The following is a 21,808-nucleotide window of genomic DNA, read 5'->3' on the forward strand; positions in this document are numbered from 1 at the left end:
TTCTCTGGTGCTGTGCTCACCTGCTGTATGTCCCACTGGGAGCTAGGGTCGACAACTTCCATCTTCCATAAAAAGAGTGCGTCAGAAATGGAGGTGTTATGAGTCATTGGCTTCCTGTTTCCTTTGATGGAAAAAGTTTAATGTTCACAGTAGGAGTCTCTTTCCCTTCTGATTTGGGATCTGCGTGGGTTTTCTTACTATAGTTGGCATCCTTCTCATTGCTGAAGTCTGAAATTTGGCCCACAGCCTCCTACAGCCCCTTTCAACATAAAAAGCCACTGATACAACAGGGTAGTTAGGCTTTTACCATATAAAGTGTACATAGACCACGTTCAACCTAGTTAGGCAATACCACTAGATGATTTTCATAGAACACACACACACACAAAACCCAAAAAAATTAAAATGAGGTCATGTCAAGACAAGTCCAGACAGCTCCTGAGACCCTGCACTGTCAGGTCACAACAGAGTTTCTGGCCTTTTACTTGTATTGGCAAAATCCTATTTACAGAGCTACCTCTGAATGCACTGAAAAAACAATACAGTTAATAGTGTCTCACTTTACCAGTACAAGGTCTTTGCTTTTCTGGGCCTTATCCTCCATTTGGGAACAAGAGTCACACCCTTTGGAACAACTTTTCCTTAGTCATGCCCCAAGGCTTATGTCAGACCAGGCTGAACGTGCTTACGATGCCCTCACATAATGTGCTGCCTATAAGCCACCCCTGAAGTCCTGCCTTGGTGGCCTTTTTTTCTACTTTTAGTCTTACCATATCTGTAGACATAAGCATTTAGCAAACCCTAATTCTAACCTGAACTCAAGTCTTTTGGAAATCAAAGTAGGGTGTATTGACCATCATCATCATCTCCATATTAGCCACACCCTTTACAGCTCCTTTGAAAAACTTTTATCAGAATTATAAAGCAGTATTTTCCTCAACAGAATGCTAACTCTTCCCAAATAAATAAGACCTACCCAGATGTCCCCTAATTTTGTTTTTTATCATAGTTTCTAGTAATTTGCCCAATACACATCAGACTTAGATTCCTACTATTTCCCAGATTTTCCCTGGAACCTTTTTAAAGAATTGATGTCACATCTACTGCCTTCCAAAAGCAAGGCAATTTTAAGCAATAGGTTACACCCTGCAGTGAGTAATTCAGCTCTTTTGTCCTTGAGTTCCTTTAGAAATTTGGAGTGAATACTATACAGTCCTGGTGATTTTCACTTTATCTATTTATTCCATAATCTCTTCTACAGTAATTTCAATTTCAGACTGCTCTTCAGACAAGTCCCCCACCAAGAAGGGTTCCAGTTTTGGAATCTTTCCAGTTCCTTCCACAGCGAACACCAATGCAAAGGGTTCACTTAGCTTCTCTGCAATGACCTTGTTTCTCTGAGTACTCTTTCATGACCTAAAAATGAACTTGTCATACAGATTCTAGCAAAATTCCTGCCTCTGATGTGTTTTGCAGTGAAAAGGATTATTAGTTTTGATTTCCTTTGTTAGTGATTATTCAGATGCTATTTTGGTCTGCCTTATATGTTTTCACATTTAACCTCACAGGGTTTGTACCTCTTTCTTCTTGTGTCATTGGAACATGACTTCAGCATTTTCAAAGATGGATTTTTGCTTGTAACAACCTTACTTACCCTGCTGGTTAGTTACACCAGCTTCCTTTTGCCCTTTCTGAAGTCTTTCTTAAGAGAAAGTATGTATTCCTACTACAATATTCATAAACAGGTTCTTTGGTGCCTGTACAGAGTTGAGACTCTGAGCTGCCCTTCACTTCCTTGTAACAAAAATGTCTTTCTTACTTCATTACTCTTTTTTTGAATTAAAACAAAGCTGTGGAGAAGTCGTCCCTGGATGGAAGTCTCTTGCTGTTCTTTGACCGTGATCTTATCTAGATGTTGTTGAAGGAGATTCCTGGCAGGGTTCCCTTCCTCAGACCTGGGTCTGTAGAAAATAGAGAAACAAAAATATGGGGAGATATGGGGGAATAATGTGCATGTGCTGTTCTAGGACTTTCTGTGTACTTACCTACCCTTGTTTTTTTCCCCTAGTCCTATGGATAATTAATTCACGGAGTTGCCTGTGCTCTGCTACCTCATAGCACTGTCGGTTTCAGTGAACAGTTGTCCCCATTTATATTTTTGTGGCACTCCTACTGACAACGTATCTGGAATGACAATGGTAATCAGAGTGATGCTCTGCACAGTAAGGCTACAGCTATATGTATGCCTCAGGCGTCCCTGCTGAAGCACCAGGGACAACTCTTCATGATATCTCTTCAGTGACCCAGCTGTGTCATGAGTCTGGCACACACAGGGTCAGCAGGACCAAAGGGAGTGGCTCAGTCCCGAGGCCTCTGTGCAGAAGTCAGTTTTGAAAACTGCAGTGAATGATTAAGAGATTGAGCAGAAGGAAGGTTTCTCTCATCAACTTCACATAAGAGACCTTGCATGCCTCGGGTAACTCAGATGCCAGTCAGGCTCATAAGAAGATCCATTGCTCAGAGCTTGTCTGAATCTTACTATACCCTTGAGTACAGGGGAACTGACTGTCTGGTCTGGGAAATCTGTACCACATCTAAGACAGTTCAATTACAGCATTAAAAAATCAATGACTTTTCAAAATAATCAGGTGTAAAAATAGTAACAGACTGGTGTTCTTCTCACTTCCCCTTCATGGTACTTTTTAAGAACTTTTGTTCTAAGGTTTTTTAGTACTCATATTTCTCTGCAAAGTAATTCAGAAACATTTTGCAGAAGAGCTAGAGAAAAGCTGAAAATACTTCAGCCAAAAGGTGAAATTCAAAAGTTTTCTCTATGCCATGGCACTTTCCAGGTGATGGAAAACAGTGAGAAAATTGAAAGCTAGGGTCCTGCCTACTCTTTGAATTTAAAAAATATTGTCAAATGTGAAAATAAACATGTAGGATTAACCCATTCTGGCATATTCTAAATTTAGGATCAAAGAGATAAGCTAGTCACAGTGGGGTCCCACAGAAGTTGAGGAGATAAAATTCCTGAGGCTTTGATCAGCTGTGGCTGATCCTGAGCTGTCATTCAGTGGTTTATATCCCTGGAATATATATAGTCATGGTTACAGTATGTTCCTCCTTTAGATCTCTGCTCTGCAGAAAGTAAAGTATTTTAAGCTCTTTTGTAAGATCACAAATAAAGATTAAGATCTTGCATAGCATAAATACTGGCCTTTATTTATTTGTTCTCTAGCTGTGAGGCACCACTATTATGGGTGGGATTTCTCCTTTATCACTACACTTGCTATATCCCATTTCCAGCACTATCCCTTTTGAGCCATAGCTATCTTACTTATTTTTGTTCTGTGCATTAGTATTTGCCAGCGGGTGGCCATGAGTATAACAAAAATTCTGTGCAAGCAGTCAGTACTTCTGACAAGGTTTTCTTGGTCCTACTGCTGTTGAATTATCAGGAGAATAGAGCAGAAAAACATTTTTAGAAAGCTGTGTTTGATGCCAAGTGGAAAAAATGACTACCTCCATCAAGAAACCTTTCTTTACTGGGTACCTGATGCACTACAACTAGTGAAATACAAATGATTTTATTAATATTTTTACAGCTTCAGGCTTTGAGAATAAAAGCATTAGCTCTTATGGACCGTAGTAGTTCTTATATAATCTGCAGCTCATTTCAGCAGCTATCAGCTTTCATTTGTCAGCTCAGAAAAATTGACAAACTCAATCCAATGTCTGTTATTGACTGCAAAAGCTGCTATTTTCCTGGTAATTACCGTAGTTCACGCCACAAGTCCAAATTTAAATGCATAATTCAAATTCTTTTGAAGTTATATGAGTCTTTGCTGCTTTGTTCCTCTGCGTTATGCTTGACAAATTTAGGGACTATTTAATATTTCTAATTTTTTTTTAATCTACAAGGAAATTATTCTTGTCAAGCTATTCTGCAAAAACATAGTTTTGGAGTAAGAATTTACTCATGGAAGCATATTGTTGTATTTGCATAAGCAGAAATTATGAGTCAGCTCCCTTTTCCAATAGATTAAGATTTGACTTTATTTGCCTTGTTATTTTAGGGGCTTTCAGATTCACTTAGTTCACTTTGAAAAGTACTTAAAATTCACTTTTAATCTACAAAATCTAAAAAAAAGTTTTCCTGTAAATAATAATTCACATTTTCACACTAACATTTATTGGTTCAACCTTTAAGAAAACCATCAACTATCAGAAGATTGGGAATAAAATAGTCAGAAGTGGTAATTATGAAAGAACCATGGAAAGAAGAGCTTTGATAAACTAACAGTATAAAAGTAACCGAGGGGATAGTGGAAATTAATGTTTGATAAGGATAAGGGAAGTGGTCACAGCACCAAGCCTGACCGAGTTCAAGAAGCTTTTGGACAATGCTCTCAGGCACATGTTGTGGCTCTTGGGGATGGTCCTGTGCAGGGCTGAGAGTTGGACTCGAGGACCCTTGTGGGTCCCTTTCAAGTCAGCAGATTCTGTGATTCTGTGATTCTCTGTATCTGGAGTTGCATTTCTTTGCAAAATTGAGGGCAAAATTATTTCTTTACAAATATTTCTGATTCTCTAAATTTGGAATCAGAATAATGTCAGAGAGGCTGCTCTGTCATTAAAAGACTGAAAAAGAGACTGTTTTTTTAATTATAGAAAATCTAGAAATATAGCATTCTAAACATGGTAAATGGTAGACACTTCATTAAGTGAACTTTATTTGGATAAAAATTGAATTTTAAATTTTCTTGAAATGTAGGCTTGTAAAATGTAGAAGGGTTCAAACATTCCTGAAAATGAGTGAGGTAGATGACATGATGAAAAACAATGGAAACGTCATCTTAGACCAGGACAGATTAGAGGACCATAAAAAATTGTTTTAATATAGTGTATATATATGTTAATATAATATATGTACTATGTAAGAGTCAATTTTAAGCTAGTGATAGCTAATATTATTTTTATATATTTTTAAAAAATTTTGAAAAGACAGGATAACTCAATAAAATTTTTACTTTGCCTCTGTAGTTGGCACATGATTGTGATTGTAATTTTAAATACCTGGGTATCAATATTGTTCTTTGACTAATAAAAGGTTAAACAATGTAAAGAGCAATAAGCTGGAATGGGGTCGGAGTTCTGGACAATTTTTTGCAGCTAATTTCTGCAAATGCATCATTAAGGAATTTATCTTGGAAGCATAGGAAATACCACAGGCTACACAAATCTGAGACTCCAGTATTCTACTGCCTGCTCCCTGAAGTACATGTAAACATTCTATGGGATGCACTAATGAAATAAAACATCTGTGGGTATATTTTCTTCCCATGCTTTAGGTAATTTATGTTTGTTTTATAACTTGAATCATGAGAGTTTATATCCCTCATACATTTTAATACTATCTAAAATAAGCCTTACTATTCTTATTATTCATGTAACAGCATAATCTTTTATTTAAGTCCTATTTAGATCTTGTCTCCAAGATGTCTTTCAGACATGAGTTTACAGGTTAATTATGTATCAAGAAAATATTTCTTTTTATCATTATTTTGTGTGTCATTTTTTTGTTTTTCAGTGTCTTGTACAGTGCAAGAAGGTTAATAAAGACATATATTTTACCTAGTCATAAACTTTATATATGTCTACTATGGCAGGATGTCATCTTATCTCCATTTTCCCCCTAACATGGAAGCATTTAATTTCCTTTGCTGCTTTCCATTGCAGTGTTTCACCTTCTGTTGTATTCTTTCAGATCCTGGTAACAAGAATACTGAACACAGTATTTAAGAGATGCTAATGGAAATGTGTCATCTTGCAGTGTTTCAGAATAGCAGACATTTTCAGAATAGCAAAGATATTTTATTTTTAATAATGTTCTGAGAACATGAATTTCTCCTTGTCTTGGCCAACAAATCTAATTCTTGGGACTCTCCTCAGGACTAGGTTTATGTGCAATTGTCCACTAGAGTGCAGGCTGAGACCAACAAACTCATTATGTTTCTGTCACAAACTGACTTTGAACCCAGGTGTCTTAATGTAAATTGTTAGTACATTAAAGCACTGCACCTTCTAGCTTCAGCCGTGAGTATATATACTGGTATCAAACTTGATGGATATAGCTTGTGAAGCTTAGTGACCTAAGGTGGTGATAATAAAGGATTCTGGAACCTGGATAACATCTTATTCTGTCACTATGGTTTTCTTGCTCTAGTGACATCAACTAATTTGTACTGCTTTATAGGAAATTTCTGTATCTGGCTTTTCAGGTAGTCTCCATTTCCTCACACTGCTCTTACCCTTCTCTGTCAGACTGAATTTCTTTCAGAGACAAAATATTGCTCCGTATTGATTCCACTGTGCTAGCTAATTTCAGGTTCTCATACTGCAGATCAGCTGAAGTGCTGTTCAAAATATTGAAAAATTTTCTAACACAAAATGCACAGATAAATTGACCCGTATAATATCTCCCAACAAGAATCCTCCATCCTCTAATCCTTTAAAAGACCATTAAAGTCAATTTAACAGACTCTGCATGGAAACATTTTTATTCTAAAAAGTTGTACTAACAAGGGTAGCTAGTTTTCACAAAGCCCATAAAATTCTTACGACTTTGGTCTGTTTCTTATTTCACTTGTGTAAGACATTCATCTTCTGTGGAAAAATGTGCAACCCAGAAGACATATATACCAGGAGAGAGATTCGGAGTTCTCCTTGTTACTGTCCCTGTAGAACCTACTGAATTTTTTGTAGAAGTAAAAGGCAGTTTTTCAGTTTACTTTCCTGTAAATGAAGAATACTGTATTTCATTTTCCTTTTGCTTCCTCAGTTTTGAAAAAAGTAAAGAACATCTGTTATTTAATTTCTTTATCTCCCTAGGTTGCTGTGAAGACTGGCCTCAAAAGACAGTCCTTCTTCAGTACTTTGAACCCTAAAAACATTCTGTTGCATTCTGAGAAATAGGAATTGGATATATCTAACTAATGGTTGTCTCCCCTTTCCACAATGTATAGCTCACCCATCTTGGAATTCCTTAATGACTCCTGCTTCAAAAATCACAACCCCATCTTTGCCTTCTTTACCTAATCGTCTCTTTTCTCTAGCACAAAGCTCCTCGTTTACCATATACTATCTTTGCCATCTGAGTCAATGCCTTCCTAAAGTGAATATGTTTTTATTTATAATGGTTTTAAAGTTACAAGAGCATAAAAAATACGGATACAAACTGAAAGACAAAAAAATAATCTTGGTAGAAGCAAGTGCTCAGCTTGGGTTATTTCAGTCTGAACAAATCATCTTTGTCTGACGTAGACAACCAAAAGCAGAATCTCATAATAGAAAAGTGCCAGGAAATATTGAAAAGGAATCATGCTGTCAACTCAGCTTATGAAATAAATTAGGTTTACTAATGGTTATATTTCCCCTCATATCTACAGAGAGAGCACAGAGTTCCTGTTCTTCCAAGTTAGGATGTCAAATGTATTTTCTGACAGCTCCAGCTCACTTTTCATTATTGATAAGTTAGAGCAGCGTGGCTGTTAGCTGCTCTTCTGTAATTAGTTCAGTGAGTTTAGGAAACAGCTGGAACTTAAAAGAGATGAAAAGTAGTCACATATATTATGATAATGATAGTGGCACCTGATCTCCCTCTGCCCTGATGCCAAGCTAACACTCAGGATGTTACAAAATGAAGGGACTGTGCCTCCTGTCTCATAGTTCTCTTAGTGCTATGTCCTAGGGATGGAGCAGTTATTACTGAGGAAGGGAAATGCCTTTGATGCTAATTTGGGGAATTGGGAATATTGGCAAACTTGAAAGGCAAGTAGGTCAAAGGGATCTCATCATGGTGAGGTGAGATGCAGGACAAACCCAGGGTGAGTGCAGAAGTTCTTTTTATTTCTTTTAACTTAGTTTAATTTAGCTAGCTAAAGCAGTGTATCTGAGAATCCTGAGATATTGTCTTTCCCCCCTGCCCGAATCCACAGGTTAGCTGAAAGGGTAATTCATCTCTTATCACAGAACGGATTTAGCACATTTTCTTAAAACCTTCCATGCTAAATCCCATATAAAGATGTAAGAAAATGATTCTGCATAGCAGCTCTTATATGAAGATTTAAGTATTATCACACTGTAATAATGAAATCTAAAGATACAGTTAAGATAAATGACAGGAAATTATACATAAAAAAAGGAAAATTCTCTTCAGAGGAAATCTAAAGCTTATTATAAATGAAAAAGAATTTGAGAGGAACAAGAACAAACTTGGATAGAAATTTCACTGAGGTTATAGAAGACAAACATAAATGGAATTTGTATCGGGAGAAGAAATAGAAAGACTACTAACAGCAAACTAGTTGCCCAGATGGGAAGGGATACGTGTATTCAATATTATTTGTATGGAAGAGTAAAGGCTTCTGTCTTCAGAATGTGTCTGATGGAGTGATTACAAGTAGTGTTATTGTCCAATTGGAGTTTTTGCAAGCTAACATACTGCAACAGATTTTGGGACTTGAGGAAAGTTCATGGATGTAGTGTGAAAAGCTACCTCATCATGATAGGAAAATCATACCAAATCAGAAGGGATGGAAATAGAAAATAATCTTCTTAGATATTAAAAATAGCCTTGAAAAATAAGGGGAAGGTAACAGAAGAAATAGAAAGCTGTGAAGTATGTAGGCAGGTGCTGAGTACAGAAGCAGTGTGCCAAGAAAGTGAAATTTTATACTGAAAGCAGAAAATTAATTTCTCACTTCTAATTAGGAAAATATCTGTGATCATGACTAGTATGGGTGAGCAAAGAAGGTAATTCATATTTTGAAAGAAAACACTATGATTGCCAGAGGATTTGCAGTCTGAGACTTTGTGTCTCAGTTTACTTTCCAAAGCACAACTTCGAAAGATTATCTGGCATTTCCAGTTTTAAATGGAGATAGGAAAAAATATCATGTGCAATATCTTCTGTTTTTCTAGCACCCATTTTTGTCCCGTTATCCTGGTTTCAGCTGGGATAAAGTTAAACTTTTTCTTAGTAGCTGGTACAGTGCTGTGTTTTGGATTCAGAATGAGAATTGTACTAGCTTACATAAAACAGGGAATTTGGATGCAAGGGCAGGTATGAATGGAACAAGGAGTTTCAAAAGGAGAGGACTGGTCAAAGACTTAGATACAAACATTGCAGAAACACAAACAGAGAAAACATCAGCAAATAACATACAGAAAGAACAAATCTAGCTGGAGAATATACTGATACCAAAGAAACAACGATGTGATCAAGGTACTGCAAAGACAATATTTGCCTGTAACTACAACCGACAATCTGAATAAAAAAGACAGCTGTCAAAATTAGGAAAGCACCATATGTCTATAAAAATTTTAGGTAAGATGAAAAATAGCTGTAGTGCTAAAAATGGATCAGAAGACTGTTTAAAGAGTATTATTTATATACTCATTTGTGACCCCAGTCAAAATAAAGTGCAAAAATTCTGGATTTAAGGAGTTAGTAAACTGCAGAATGAGTCTAGAAGACTGAGAATGTGATACTCAAAATAGTATCTCACTTGGACAGGAAGGAAGAAAACTTAAATTTAGCACTAGATTCTAGTTTTCAAGGAACAGATGCTATAGAAAGGTAAGGTAATACACAAGCCATCAAAATTTAAGAACAAAGAGAAGATTTCCATTAGGACATGAGAAACATAGAGATATCTTAGTATTGGCTCGATTCTGTCAGGCATACTCATCATGCACAAGAATTTCTGGCATTCATTGCTTACAAATCTGCAAAAAGGTAGGCATCTAAACACAAATTACAATGTCCTGAATTTTAGTGGCTGAGTTTGAAAATACCAGATTTTTAACAGGTTTCTATCTGCCCCTAATTTAGCATGATACCATCCAATTTGTTTTTCATCATAGGCTGGTAATAAGTCGCATTTCTTACCATCTTTATCAATAAGTAGTTACAAAATTATGTAGTATAAAGAGTTACATGCTAAAGTTAAAAATCCTGTATTGATTCTGAAATGCTTATGGCCCCTGTACAAAATGCTACAACATGAAAATTTAGCAGTTTATTGCAGTTCTGTTAAGGAGCTGATTTACTAACAAGATGCTGCAGCTAACCCCGTTTATGTCTTCTACCACAGAGGTTCCAAAATAGTATTTTGTTCACAGTACAAAGCCTGACATTGCAACAAATGTTTTTTGATCACTGAAGAAGCCATAACTTCATATTCTTGATTAAATTAACTACAAAAATTGAGAACTGCAACATATACCAGCAGCTGCATTTGTATTTAATGTGGTTTTTGTCTGTAAGCAAGTATAGAAGAGAAAGTTTAACTCAGGTAGAAATTCCTATTTGGAAAAACATTTAGAAGATGAGACTTGCCTAAAAAATAATGTTCTTTAACTATGAAAATTATCTTGACAATGAGCAGTTACTCATCTGAAAGATAGGTAAGAACCAGATGTTAAGATACAAAGACATATTGTCATATTTATTTATCTGTATTTCTCTCCAAACCTAGTAATCAGTTCCTGAAAAATTCATCCTATTACAGAAAAAGAAAACAGCTTGTTAGCAATTTCTTTTTACTTTTCCCTTAAGTTTTGAGCGTGGTCTACCAAATTGCATGCTCCATATCCTGGCAAATAGCAACCATTACTCTCTGAGCCATGACTTATACATATGGTACATTTGGGGAGAGATCTTGCTTGCCAGCAAAGTTAAAAGAGTCTGTTGGCAAGCAGTAAGAAAGAGAAGAGAGGGCCTGGAAACTGGGGGTTCCTGAAACTGGACTTAATTTGCTTTTATCAAAATTGACAAAAGGTAGATATGAATGTTTCACAAGCAGGAAGCTAAAAATATAAACACCTTGACAGATGGTTATATATTTAGCATGTCTTTCATATTTGTATCGCTCTTCATTAATAAGAGCATCTAAAGTATTTGTAATCAGCTCAGATTGTTTATTGATGTCTAAACAGCAAGGTCATGATAATCCATGCTTGGGACCATTTAGTAAATGAGACACAAAAAAGATAACTTATAAAAGACTATCTGAGGTATTCCAGTCTTCTTGACATATATCGTCCTTCTGTGGAACAAGAGAGTGTTAGATACAAAATTAAAAGAAATTCAGTCTGTTTGAGTGCACGTCTGTCTTAACAGGAGCTTTGAGTAAGAGCCCTCTAGTTCTGTCAAAGAGATCTGAATGGTTCTGAGACAGATGAAGGATGCAAATAAGCAGAGTTAATGGAGAGGAGGATTCAGACAGCAGATCCAGAGTAGCTGCTGCTTTTGCAAAGCAGGCAGCTGCCAGAGAAGTCTTATGGAACCTGCCAGGCAGCATGACTGCCCCATACCTGTAGCAAGTCAAACTACCTACCCTCAGCACAACCCTGTATTTTGACCACTAATCCAGGTGTAACCTATTTCCCAAGTGTGCTTGAAGAAAGAGGCTGTCATGTCAGGTATGTAGCATATTGTCAGAAGAACAGTCACAACTTGGCTGCAAGAGAAATTTGCAGTACAATTCTTTGAAAAAACGTAAGGAAAAATCAAAATGTAGCAAGGTTTCCAGAAGATGTGTCGTTTAGCAACCCTATAGGAGAAATCTACTAAAATTCCACCAAAAGTTTTCCTCCTCGGGCCATATATCACTGTTGTATTATAAGAAATGCTGAATATTGTTAGCCAGGTTTTTGCAGTTTGAGGAACAACAAAACAGAAGAGTCAATAATGCTTGAAAAATTTAAAAAAAAAAAAAATTTGTCATTTTTCCAGATTGAGATAGAATCATAGAATCATAGAATCATAGGTTGGAAAAGACCTCCAAGATCATCAAGTCCAACCCTTGATCCAACACTGCCATGGTTACTAGACCATGGCACTAAGTGCCTCATCCAGTCACTTCTTGAAGACCTCCATGCACAGTGAATCCACCACCTCCCTGGGCAGCCCATTCCAATGTCTGATTACTCTCTCCGTAAAAAATTTCTTCCTAATATCTAACCTAAACCTCCCCTGGCACAGCTTAAGACCATGCCCTCTTATCCTATTGCTGGTTGTCTGGGAAAAGAGACCAAAACCTCCTTTCAGGGAGTTCTAGAGAGTGATGAGGTCTCCCCTGAGCTTCCTCTTCTCCAGACTAAACAACCCCAGCTCCCTCAGCCTTTCCTCATAGGACTTGTGCTCGAGTCCCTTCACCAGCCTTGTTGCTCTTCTCTGGACCTGCTCCAGCACCTCAATATCCTTCCTGAACTCAGGGGCCCAGAACTGGACACAGTACTCCAGGTGTGGCCTCACCACTGCTGACTACAGGGGAAGAATCACTTCCCTGGACCTCTTGGCCACACTGTTCCTGATCCAGACCAGGATGCCATTGGCCTTCTCAGCCACCTGGGCAAACTGCTGGCTCAGCTTCTTGTCAATCCAAACTCTCAGGTCCCTTTCTGCTTGGCTGCTCTCCAGCCACTCTGTCCTCAGCCTGTAGCGCTGCAGGGGGTTGTTGTGGCCAAAGTGCAGGACTCAGCACTTGGCCTTGTTGAACCTCATCTCATTGGAATCAGACCATCTCTCCAGCTTGTCCAGGTCCCTCTGAAGAGCCCTCCTGCCTTCCAGCAGATCAACACTCCCCCCCAACTTGGTGTCATCTGCAGAGTTGCTGATGGTACACTCAATCCCCTCATCCAGATCATCAGTAAAGACATTAAACAGGACTGGGCCCAACACTGATCCCTGGGGGACACCACAAATGACCGGCCGCCAGCAGTACTTTCAAATTATTATGGAAGCTTATTTGCTAAGCATGACAAAAACATCTAAGTTTTGCATTTTGCATTTCAAAAAATATATCATTCTTATGTAATTTCATAGAAAGTTGAAAACTCCACTCTGAAATTAAAAACCTCATTGCTTAGTAATATAAGCAGTTACTTTGCACTGTATATTTTTTTCTTGTATAATGGGAGAGAAAGAGAAGGGAGCAAGAATCTTAATTTGCTTTTTGAGAAATTGGAATTGTATTACTTTGAATTTGGTTCTGACTTGTTTATAGGTGTTAGCTGGAAAATGTGATAAGTTCAGAGGAAGGGAATAGTTTGTAAGAACTGGTGCTCATAGAACAGAAAATCATTCACTACGTATGATCAGCACAAAAGCACCAAATTTTAAAGGTTAGTAGGTGTTACGGTCTGTCTTCAGAATCCTAATTATGAAAAATAACAAATTTGGCATGGGTAATTGCAGCACTATCTATTTTAATTCATATTTCAAGAGTGCAGAAACAGATATACAGAGAGTAGAAAACTTTTGGAATTGAACTATGCTATTTTTTTCTCCAGATTAATTGAGTGCTCCATAACTCTCTTCACGATCAGCCATAGTCAGGTCTTTCATTTTACCTCCAGGTTTATGCTTTCCTGAATGATGCTACTTTCATTAAAATTTTTCCTTTTTCTTGCATTTAAATAGTTTCTTTTCATTCATTAACAAACCGTACATGAACATGTGTTGTCCATATGAAATTGTGATAATAGAAGTCTCGCAAATGGAAATAGCTGTATGTTTTCCACTCTGAGGGCTGAAAAACTTGTCAGTTGAAATATAACAGGCTGCTTTTGCCAAGCTTTTTGGTTACAAATGAATGGAAATATCTGTGAAATTAAGTAACATTTTCATATTTGATGGTTTGTCAGTTGTTTCAAAAAAAGAAAAAGATAGCTAGCTTATACAGCAATGTAAATACGAAAACATATTAGCAGTGTGTTTCTCTGTTTTGATCACTGCAGGATCTCTCTATTTTGGCATAGCTTCAAAAATAACTCTGAGCATGGCAGGTTCTTGATTTCGCTGTCTTCTTGCACACATGCTGGTATAGTAACGCGTACCCACTCGTTCAATTTGCTATGCATATGGTCAGTGACGGGGAACTATAAAGACAGCTTCCAGGATAGGACTGCTATGTACCCAGTTTCCAAAAAATGTCCTGTTTCCAACCTGAAGCATCTTCCTGGATGAAGAGGAGGATTTTTGACCAGGCTGCAGGAAACCACTATGTCAGCCATATCTGTTGACCACATTCAGATCAATGGTGCAGCTTACACGCAGTGTGAACCCACGGCTTGTGCGCACAAACCCCTCTTGGGGATGCTCTCAAAGGCAAGTGTTTTCCTTTTGTCCATCACTGAGCATGCTGCACCTGTCACTGCCTCCAGTGGGAACCGAATTGGTCACGTACGGCTGGGTTTGGGCAGTTTTCACTTGATGCCTTGCAGCCCCACGGAGCAAACATGTGTACTGTGCTCCCATTTGAGTGCTTCCATAAAGGCTGACCCCTGTGGCAGCCAGCCAGGGTAGGGAGCTCTCACAGAAGCAAGACAAGCACACCATACCGACATTTTATATTTATTATTATACTGCTTATTTTGCATTGTAATGGACAATATACATGTTCAGCTACCTGTGCATCCTGGGAGACTTCTAAAACCTGGCAGCAGCTGGAGATATTAATAAACCATAACTCACTTTACATATCAATTTCATATCCAGAGAACAACAAAAAAAACCACCCGATTTTTAGACATTTGAATATGTTAATGTCAAGCTTTAATGAATAGTATTTACCTCAAGAGCGTGAGGCGGGTGAAAACGCTCATGCTTGTGTCAAAGCATAGCGTTAGGAACAGCATCTGTCAGAAAACTGAAAACTACACAAACAGACGTTCAAGCGACTCGTCTACATGTCGCGGAGGCTCTAGCAGCAGCCCGGGAATGCCAGTGGCCTCCCCCGGGTCAGCAGGACCAGCTCCCGGGCGCTGCGGGAGCATCCAAACCGGGGCCCTCCCGCCGGGCCGGGGCCGGGGCACCCCCGGGCCCGCCCCTTTCCCCGCCCGCCTCCGCTGTGGCGCCAAGCGGCGAAAGGAAAGAGATCGCGGCACCGGCGGGATGAGCCGCCCTCAGCCCGGCCACTGCCAGAACGGGTACGCGGGTGGAGGAGGCTGAGGGGCATGGGAGGGCCCGCGGGAGGCTTTTCCAAGCTCTTCCCGCCCGTCATTCCTTTTCCACCGGCACCGTGCTCTCCTCATGCTCCTGCTGACTAAACTTTCTCAGTCCCGGGCCTGGCCGCGGCCGCCCGCGGGTGAAGCCCGCCGCTCCATGCGGCCGCCCCGGCGGCTGAGGGCAGCATGGAGGGAAGCCGCTGTCCTTCGGGGCAGGGAAGAAGAAGAGGGAGGGAAGGTAGTGTCCTAGGAGGGAAGAAGAGGCAGGGAGAGGAGGGCTCCGCGGAGCCGAGGGCTCTCCGGGGCGGCGCCGGCCGCGGCCGTGCCCGTGCCCGGGAAAACTCGTCCCGGCGGGGAGGCGTTTCTTGGAGCCTACGAAGGCCCGTCTGTTTTCCTTGCGCTTTGTAATCTCCGTGGTGGCAAAAAGAGCAGGCAGGCTGTCTCGTGTTCATTATTTCCGGAAATGGAGACCGGCGTGAGGAACAGGCAATTAATTAAAGTCAAAAGTGACTGTAAAAGTGAAATACGTTCAGTGAAGGGAGATGTTCTTGTGCTGCTCTATTGGGGCTCAGTATTTCTATACAATGTTTATGTTTACAGGTTTGATGGGTTATCTCACAAGAAAATTTTAATATAGGTAATGTTCAATGCACTGAGTATCGTTTTTCTCTAAGAAAGGTTGATTTTTCTATCTCAAAACCTTCCCTCCTAGTAAGGAATAGGTAATGACCATATCTTAGTACCTAAATGAGAGGAAAGGGGAAAAGCCTCAAGTAAAGGAAATACCACATTCGTTTGATCTAATAGTGATTATAAAATATGAGACTTAAAGAAGAAGATTGTCTTGAAAGTCAGCAAGAGCCCATATCCTGTTTGGCTTTTGGGGAACAAGAGCATTGCTGAAGATGTTTATTTCTTATTTTTAATACACACTTTATTTTTACCTTAATTTCTGTGGTTGAAATGACAAAGTATTGATAGTTGGTCTTTAGTAGTATACTTGATACTGGGGAAAAATACTTGTAAAATAGAGTTGTAACATAATAAACATGATATCAAAGATAAGAAAGCAGAGGAAAAACTTAAGAAAAGGGGGGTCGGTTTGATACTCACTAGTTCTCTGGTTATACTATATTGTTTTATAGCTGACCATCATAATTGTTGTATGAAAAGATTTGAGGTGATATATTCTGTTTTAGGATTCTCAATGAATTTTTTCGTTATGGTAGGCCTTTTTTAAGTAGCTGAATGACATTTTTTCCTTTTTCAGATGGTGTTACAGCTTACTTGAAGCCTAGATGGATGAAAAAGAAGTGGAAAGGGAGGCAGTGTTCTCTAATTACAGAACCTTTTTCTCTATTTTTATTTGAAATACTGTTTACACAAACTTTACTATAGACTACTAATTTTTTAAAAAATTAAGTGTTTTTTCCCTCGTGTTCTTCTTGAGCAGTGGTTTTTTCATGGGTTTCAGTTCCCATTATTTTTGTTCATAAGTTCTTATGGGTTATCATAAGGGTAAACCTTAATTGCTTGTTCTACAGCTAGCTATGGTATTTTCTAGAGTAGCTTTCATTCATGCAATTATAGAACTTGCAAATGAGCATAAAGAAGATGATCAGCTGCACCAAATCCATAAACTTAATTTTCCTGTGTGTGCTTGACTGCTAGCCAAGGCCTTGGCTTCTCCTCAATCAGAAATTAAGTGGTTTATACCCACTTCACAGTCCTGCATTCCTGTGCACTGAGTTGAGGGAATTATCTCGCCAAACACGGTGATGTTAAGTAGAAGTAATTTAGTAAGGGCTTTGGGGTTTTTTTCTGTTCTCTTTGATGTAAGCCTTCTGCTTGTTTTTTAGATATGCTTCTCTCCCTGTGAAGTTGGTACTCTGAGGGACCTCCACTTACATACAGTTCTGTATTTATTAGAAAAGTAAATACTAGATTTTTTTGTGTTTTGGATAAATAGGGTTGCTAGGGACTAGTTTAACAAAAGGATAACTCACGACCTCTTAGTTCACATTACCGCTGTCTTTCTGGAGCCCTTTCCCCAGCATGTTTTATTCACTGTAGTTCTGCATTGTGTGTTTCATCTCTCTCCAAAGACGTCACTGTGAATGTCATGTAGTTAGGAATGTATTAAACTGATCATAAAGTCCAATGGTGTTTTAGATTTTATAAATCTGGTTTTGTGAGGTATTTTAAATAATCAGTTAGCTCAAAAACTCTTCTGACATTTCAGTTAGCCTGTCAAAGTTCTGTTTGGCATGAAGAAGTGTGAGGGAATGTCTTTCATCTTTCCTTTATGCTGTGAGCTTCTTGTTCTCTGAACACTTTTTCCTTCTTGGTAGGATATAGCCCCAATCCTTTAGTTATAGTGACTCAAGCCAGTTTGTGCATTTTCAGAATCACATACTTGATTCATGTGTTTGTTTTGACAATTGACAGTTCTGGGCACTATTTACACTCTTGTCAAAATATGAGAGAGGTGTTTGGGTTACACCAAGAGTGTGTTTCTCCCTCCTTAACAATGAGACAGTAGCCTTAAGGATGATCCTCATTCATTCCAAGAACAAGCCAAAACTGCTAACTTGTAATGTGCCACATACGAACTATTCAAACCCAGCAATTTATCTTTGGTAAATAGCACCCTGTAGGTTTCTAAAGTACAGTTTTATCATGTGCTGGCATTGTCTTCACTGAAATAGTGTAACCTCTTTATGACAAGCTAACTGCAACCCTCTAATACAGGTTTTTGGTTATAAAAATAATGATTAACTAAACACTTGCCTTCTCACATTTGTCTTCTGGAGAGGCTGGTACTAGTGTTGCTAGGAGATGTCTTGCTGTTTGCAGTTACCTGTGATGGATTTTTCTGCATGGCTGTACCTCGCTAGATGGGTGCCTCAGTCTTAAGCTGTAGTCCTTGGTAAGAGGAGCCCAAGAAGAAACGTACTGTGCCCCTTGTATTTTGATAGGCTAGTCATTATGCTTGGGATGTTCCATTGGTTTGGTTTTCAAGTTGTAGCAATAATAGGTGCGAGAGTTTGGAGAAATTTCTTGAAATTTTCAAAGCTTAGATATGTGTGTGGAGAGGGGAGAGGTGTGTCTGTCGTTCTTCTCTTCGAGCTGAAAAGCACAGAAATTCCCCTGCTGTGTCTTACACAGTCCAAGCACACAAGAGAAAATGATGCATCACCTTTTTTTCCTTCCTCCTTCCCCCAAATATACCCTTCAGTGCAGGGAAAGAAGGAACCTGTTGTGATGCTTTTATACATTATATGTAAAGGAAAAGTTCTTGAGCCCCTCTTCTGTCAGTTTTCAGAAGGCTTTCATAGGACATAATCTCAAGGGAAACTTAGCAGGGGACTATTGGAATGGCCTTAGATTTTTGGTGGTAAATATTGTAAGAAGAGGCAAACTTATGGTGATAATTGTACAGTCAGAAATGAATGACTGTAGAGGCAGCTACCAAATACAAATCTAGCAAGCACTTGTCATAGGCAGAAGTAGAAAATAACTTAGATTAGAGGCTTGCAGTAATCACAGCCATCATAAAAAACATTTTGTTGTTTGAGAAGAATGCCAGTACATGATATATCTGACTCTTCGAAATATGCAAGGTGTTATCTATAAAGGATAAGTTGCTCTGTCTTGAAATAGCTCAGTGACTGAATACCTCAACCTTCTTATCTAAAACTGAAACTTGTAACCTCGCTTGGATGCTTCCCCCCCTCCCAAAGGAAATGTTGCATATATAAGTTCCTGGAAAGCACAAAACAGTGATGGTTTTACTCTTAAAATATTAGTGCATGTGTGGTCTTAGACACATTCTGATCCTCGTTACTTTAAACTTGTGCATGTTAAAAGAATAAAATTTGTTGTAACTCTGGGTGTGTGTTGCTTGCTGATGGCTGTTTTTTTCTATAAACTATAGTTTCAGCAATGCAACATCCTGCAAAAAACGAGAAGATTATTTGGAATGGCCTGAATATTTTATGGCAGTAGCTTTTTTGTCAGCACAAAGAAGCAAGGATCCAAGCTCTCAGGTAAGAAGGCAACATATAATAATAACATAACCTAATCTGTGTTGCACATCACATCAGATGCACATGTAGCACTTCCAGGGATTTCTTAATAAAAGTTATTTTAGTGTATAGCTATTCAATTTTTAACATAGTCAGCACTTTTTGTTACAGAAATTCTCTTATTGGGGCTGACCTCGTGTATAATTCTGTGTGTACATTTGTGGCTTGGAGTTTTGTGAATCATCTTTTCATCTAGAAGTTAAAATAACACTTGCATTTTCTTTCCTTTTTCCAGTAAATATAGTCACTTTTAGAGAAGGGTAAAACTGCTGAAAGGTTTAGATTGTAATTTTTTAAGACACAGCATTTTACAAGTTTCTTTTCCTTACCTGTAACAGTATTTGTTTGTTTGTTCTCGGGTTGACAGGAGTTTTCTTCTAGTTTGGTTCCTCCCTCAAGATCCCCTTTTTCCCTCTGTTTCACTGTCTGTCCCCATTTTTTGCATCTTTCATGTACCTCTGTTCAATCTTATTCAGTATTGTTTTGAGGCAATTGATACATCAGAAACATGATGTTCTGCAGGATCCAGTTGTCCTGTTAGTCTTCCTTTGTGTGAAAAAATTCAGGAAGCAGATCCCAGAAAAACAATCTGTTCAATTACTCACTGCCTTCTATATGTTACAGCACTTGGCTCACTGAAGGGTATTCATTTGGGGCTAAATTTTTGTTACCAAGAGCTAGTTGATAAACAGGTTGTGTGAATTAAAATCAGTACTGTTGCCATTTCAGTAAATAATATAGGCAGAAAAGATAAAAATGGGACACGTTATCATTCTATAAGAAGAGTCCCTGTGTAGACTTGGATTGAAGCAATGAAAGGTGGGAGTTAAAAGGTCTGGTATTTTAGTGCATGTTTGTGTAAACAAGACACAAAGGCTTGTGAGGCCTGCATAAGCCAACAATACTGTTGGCTTACACTATTGTAAGCCAACAGATATTACAGATGAATATAATACAGTATTTCTGTTCCATTTTCATAACTTTTCTTTTGCTGCTGCTGCTCATACTGCTGCTGGAAAAGCTAGTTTGAGGAGTTGAACTCACAAGTTTACTGAGGTTATATCAGTGCTGTTCCCTGAACTAGATTCACTTCATAATCAGACAAGGAATGGTGCTGGCAGGTTGAGATAGGAATGGCATGACCAAAGGGCTAGCTGGGTTGCCGCTGCCCTGATTTATTTTAAAGTCCAACCAATTAGGTACAATTGTGGCCTTGCTCACTAGATAGTGTGGCTTAATATATTAAGTGAAACTTTTATCACTTAAATGAAAATTATAAGACTAACTATTATCGCCTCATCTTTCCTGTTGATATGTTGTTTTACATGCTGTTGGTACTATATAAATCTGATTTTATTTAGGTTGGTGCCTGCATTGTAAATGCAGAAAACAAGATTGTTGGAATTGGCTACAATGGGATGCCTAATGGTTGCAGTGATGATGTACTACCCTGGACAAGAACAGCAGCAAATAGACTAGACACAAAGTATCCTTATGGTAAGGCTTCTTGTGGTTGACAGTTTAGACTTGTGATATCTGTAAATGTGAAAGTTCAGCTGGTAAAGTATTGATCAGTTTTTCTTCCACTCACTTGATTTTGTTAATGTGCCTACATGTGGTACAGCAGGATAAAAGTCAGTCTTTATGAAAAGCTGACTTCCTGGTGAAATATGTTCATAAATATTAGCTGTTTTGGATTGGATAGTGAAAGCTTGTAAATATAAAGCAGCTCATTAGCACACAGTTGCAGTGTATGCAGATGATTGCTGCTTCTGTGTGTTCGTCTCCACAGAAATTACAGAGCACGTGTATACGCAAAACAAATAATTGGGTCTAAAATGCAGGTATTAAAATTGTAAACTCCAGTGCTTGTGAGAAATTTCCATGTCAGGTGTCAATGGCATAGGTGATACCTATTATGAAGGAACGGAATTTTGTTTGTCTTGAAGTGTGTGATTGCATTCTGTCATTCCATGCCACTTTTGCCTCGTGGTGTGCAGTGGATCTACCCTTCCATGGGTGGGGTAACTTTTGTTGTTTATTTCAGCCTCTGATTTGATTCACATGTATTAAATGGACAAACAGAATGAAGAGCAAGGATGGTTTTGTGGTGAATGTGGTTGAGTGCTGCTTTGCATCCTGTTTTTGTCTTTGCAGTAGGCATAGTTTGGCCTTCTGTAAGTGTCTTTTGAAGGGTCCTCTGAGTCTTGGTGCACCTGTCAGCAGGGCTGTACAGTTCCTCCTCTGAGCCTGGTGTAGTTTGCAGGAACCAAGGAGACTGGGCTGCCTCAGACTTCATGCTATGCTTGCTGTCTTCTGGGCGTGGAAATGGAGTTGAGCTGCCTTGTGGCCTGCAACAGCTGATGTTGGGAAGAAACCTTCATTAGGACTGATAAGAGACTGTACAGACCCTGTGCTTCCTTAAGTCCTCCTTCATCTTTCTATACTCAGTCCAGCTCCTGCTGCATCTGTGTGGGTGAGGCCGATGCAGCAGAAGCCATGGGCACAGGAAAAACAGGCATTAGGAACTACATCCTATGCTGCATCTCAGCCTGTCCTGGGCGCAGGAATGGCAGGGGAAAGAATAACAAAACAGAGCAAGAGCCTTGAGAAATTTTCCCTTCTCCCTGCATGGGTGGGGGGACATAAGCACCAGAGTTCACCTTTTGCAAAGAAACACTGGCTCTTTTCCAATGTGCAGT

General features: G+C 38.9%; 1 protein-coding gene and 1 long non-coding RNA gene across 6 annotated transcripts in view; one reads left to right on the top strand and one right to left on the bottom strand.

The window, feature by feature from the left end:
• On the bottom strand, window positions 1-14,875 carry LOC113964411. Its single transcript, XR_003533184.1, has 3 exons — window positions 14,645-14,875; window positions 2,046-2,184; window positions 1-1,961 (listed from the first exon to the last, which is right to left on the bottom strand). It is a non-coding gene; the product is annotated as an uncharacterized LOC113964411 (long non-coding RNA).
• Window positions 14,872-21,808, top strand: part of DCTD (dCMP deaminase) — a 19,172-nt gene continuing 12,235 nt past the window's right edge. Inside the window, exons 1-4 of one of the 5 annotated variants that reach the window (XM_027676655.1) lie at window positions 14,872-15,000; window positions 16,289-16,339; window positions 18,956-19,067; window positions 20,468-20,603. In XM_027676655.1, coding sequence (XP_027532456.1) covers window positions 16,317-16,339; window positions 18,956-19,067; window positions 20,468-20,603 — 271 coding nt within the window. In that variant the 5' untranslated portion in view covers window positions 14,872-15,000; window positions 16,289-16,316. Of the gene's footprint in view, window positions 15,001-15,092; window positions 15,159-15,352; window positions 15,451-16,288; window positions 16,340-18,955; window positions 19,068-20,467; window positions 20,604-21,808 lie in introns of those variants that run through there. The other 4 variants (XM_027676656.1, XM_027676657.1, XM_027676654.1 and 1 more) reach the window with 4 other exon arrangements.

The sequence above is a fragment of the Neopelma chrysocephalum genome, unplaced genomic scaffold, assembly GCF_003984885.1.
Source record: "Neopelma chrysocephalum unplaced genomic scaffold, ASM398488v2 Primary Assembly neopelma1_42, whole genome shotgun sequence".
Lineage (NCBI taxonomy): Eukaryota > Metazoa > Chordata > Aves > Passeriformes > Pipridae > Neopelma > Neopelma chrysocephalum.